The sequence below is a fragment of the Temnothorax curvispinosus genome, unplaced genomic scaffold (assembly GCF_003070985.1).
Source record: "Temnothorax curvispinosus isolate PA1 unplaced genomic scaffold, ASM307098v1 QBEX01000805.1, whole genome shotgun sequence".
NCBI lineage: Eukaryota > Metazoa > Arthropoda > Insecta > Hymenoptera > Formicidae > Temnothorax > Temnothorax curvispinosus.
The window spans coordinates 1-1,269 of NW_020210585.1; the positions used below are offsets into that span (position 1 = coordinate 1).

Below are 1,269 nucleotides of genomic sequence, written 5' to 3' on the forward strand. Positions count from 1 at the left end.
ACCCTGTATAGTTTTTCAAATAATTGTACATATAGATATAATGAAGATTACTTAAATCATTTTGTTATTAATAGTTGTTTCACGCGATAACAAGCATGGATAATTTGATGGATTTTATAATAGCAATGAGTTATATAATAGGACATGAGATTTATCTCTTCGGAGGTACTTTTATGGGACAACAGTTCGTAAACCATGCTGACGAGTTATTTAACGCCATGTGAGTAATAATCCGTGCACTTCTCGTACAAAACTATGCACAACAAATGTATAAAGTTTATACTCATTCTTATAGAATTATTATATGTAGGACGATAATAACTAATATCTATATTGCGATTTTTGTTTAACTTCTCGTGAAAAAGAAATCAAAATTATTTACATAAAATTATTTACATCTATCGAATAAATTGCATATATGACCAACTGAAAATTAACAATTTTAGATATTTAATTACTTGTCCATAAAGTTTTTAAATGTTTATTAAGCTGGCGTAATCACTGCAACATAATCGAATAAAACATTTACTGCTTTTTTTTTATTAATTTGTTGTTTTATTCACAACTTTATTATTCTTATGGATAAAAATAGTAGTTAAGAGACATATTTCATATATATGTATATACATTTTATATACATGTACATATATTTTTTTTATCACCGAATAAAATGAAATTTTTTAGATACATGTCGCTATGGTATAAAACACCTGTGTCGGTGCAGAAATTCTTCTTATTTATAATGCAAATCTCTTCAAAAAGTATTTTGGCGAATGTTGCCGGTCTACGCGTTATAGTAATGGAGACCTTTACCTCGGTAAGACAGTGCAAATGGAGAATGCAATGACGTCCTTCTATATCAACACGTTATCAGCTTCATTGGATTATTTGTTGTAGATCATGAACACGGGAATATCCTTTATGATGGTAATGTACTCTCTACAATAGTTTCATAAACTAATGCAGAAAGCATAACTGCTTGTAGTAACATACATATGTAGAAATTTTCCACAGTAGAATAAAATAGAAAGATATAATTTGAGTAAATAAGATAATATTATCTGTTTTTTATTTATTAATAAATAATATTTTATTTCGTTACATATTATTTTTGTTACTTAATACTTAAAAAATAATGCACCTAACAAATTCCATAATTTTGATATTTCTTTTTTTTTCTGTTTCTTCTCTATTTATAAGTGCTTTTTATCGATATTATCCTGTTTTACAAGTAAAATATTAAATTTATTTTTGTGAAATATCTACTAC

General features: G+C 26.2%; 1 protein-coding gene across 1 annotated transcript; it reads left to right on the forward strand.

The window, feature by feature from the left end:
* Positions 1–67: 67 nt before the first annotated feature.
* Positions 68–1,004, forward strand: LOC112458397. Its single transcript, XM_025022017.1, has 3 exons — positions 68–220; positions 685–817; positions 898–1,004. Exons 1-3 carry the CDS (start codon positions 96–98, stop codon positions 946–948), a joined length of 309 nt encoding a protein of 102 aa, XP_024877785.1. The 5' UTR covers positions 68–95; the 3' UTR covers positions 949–1,004.
* Positions 1,005–1,269: the final 265 nt, after the last annotated feature.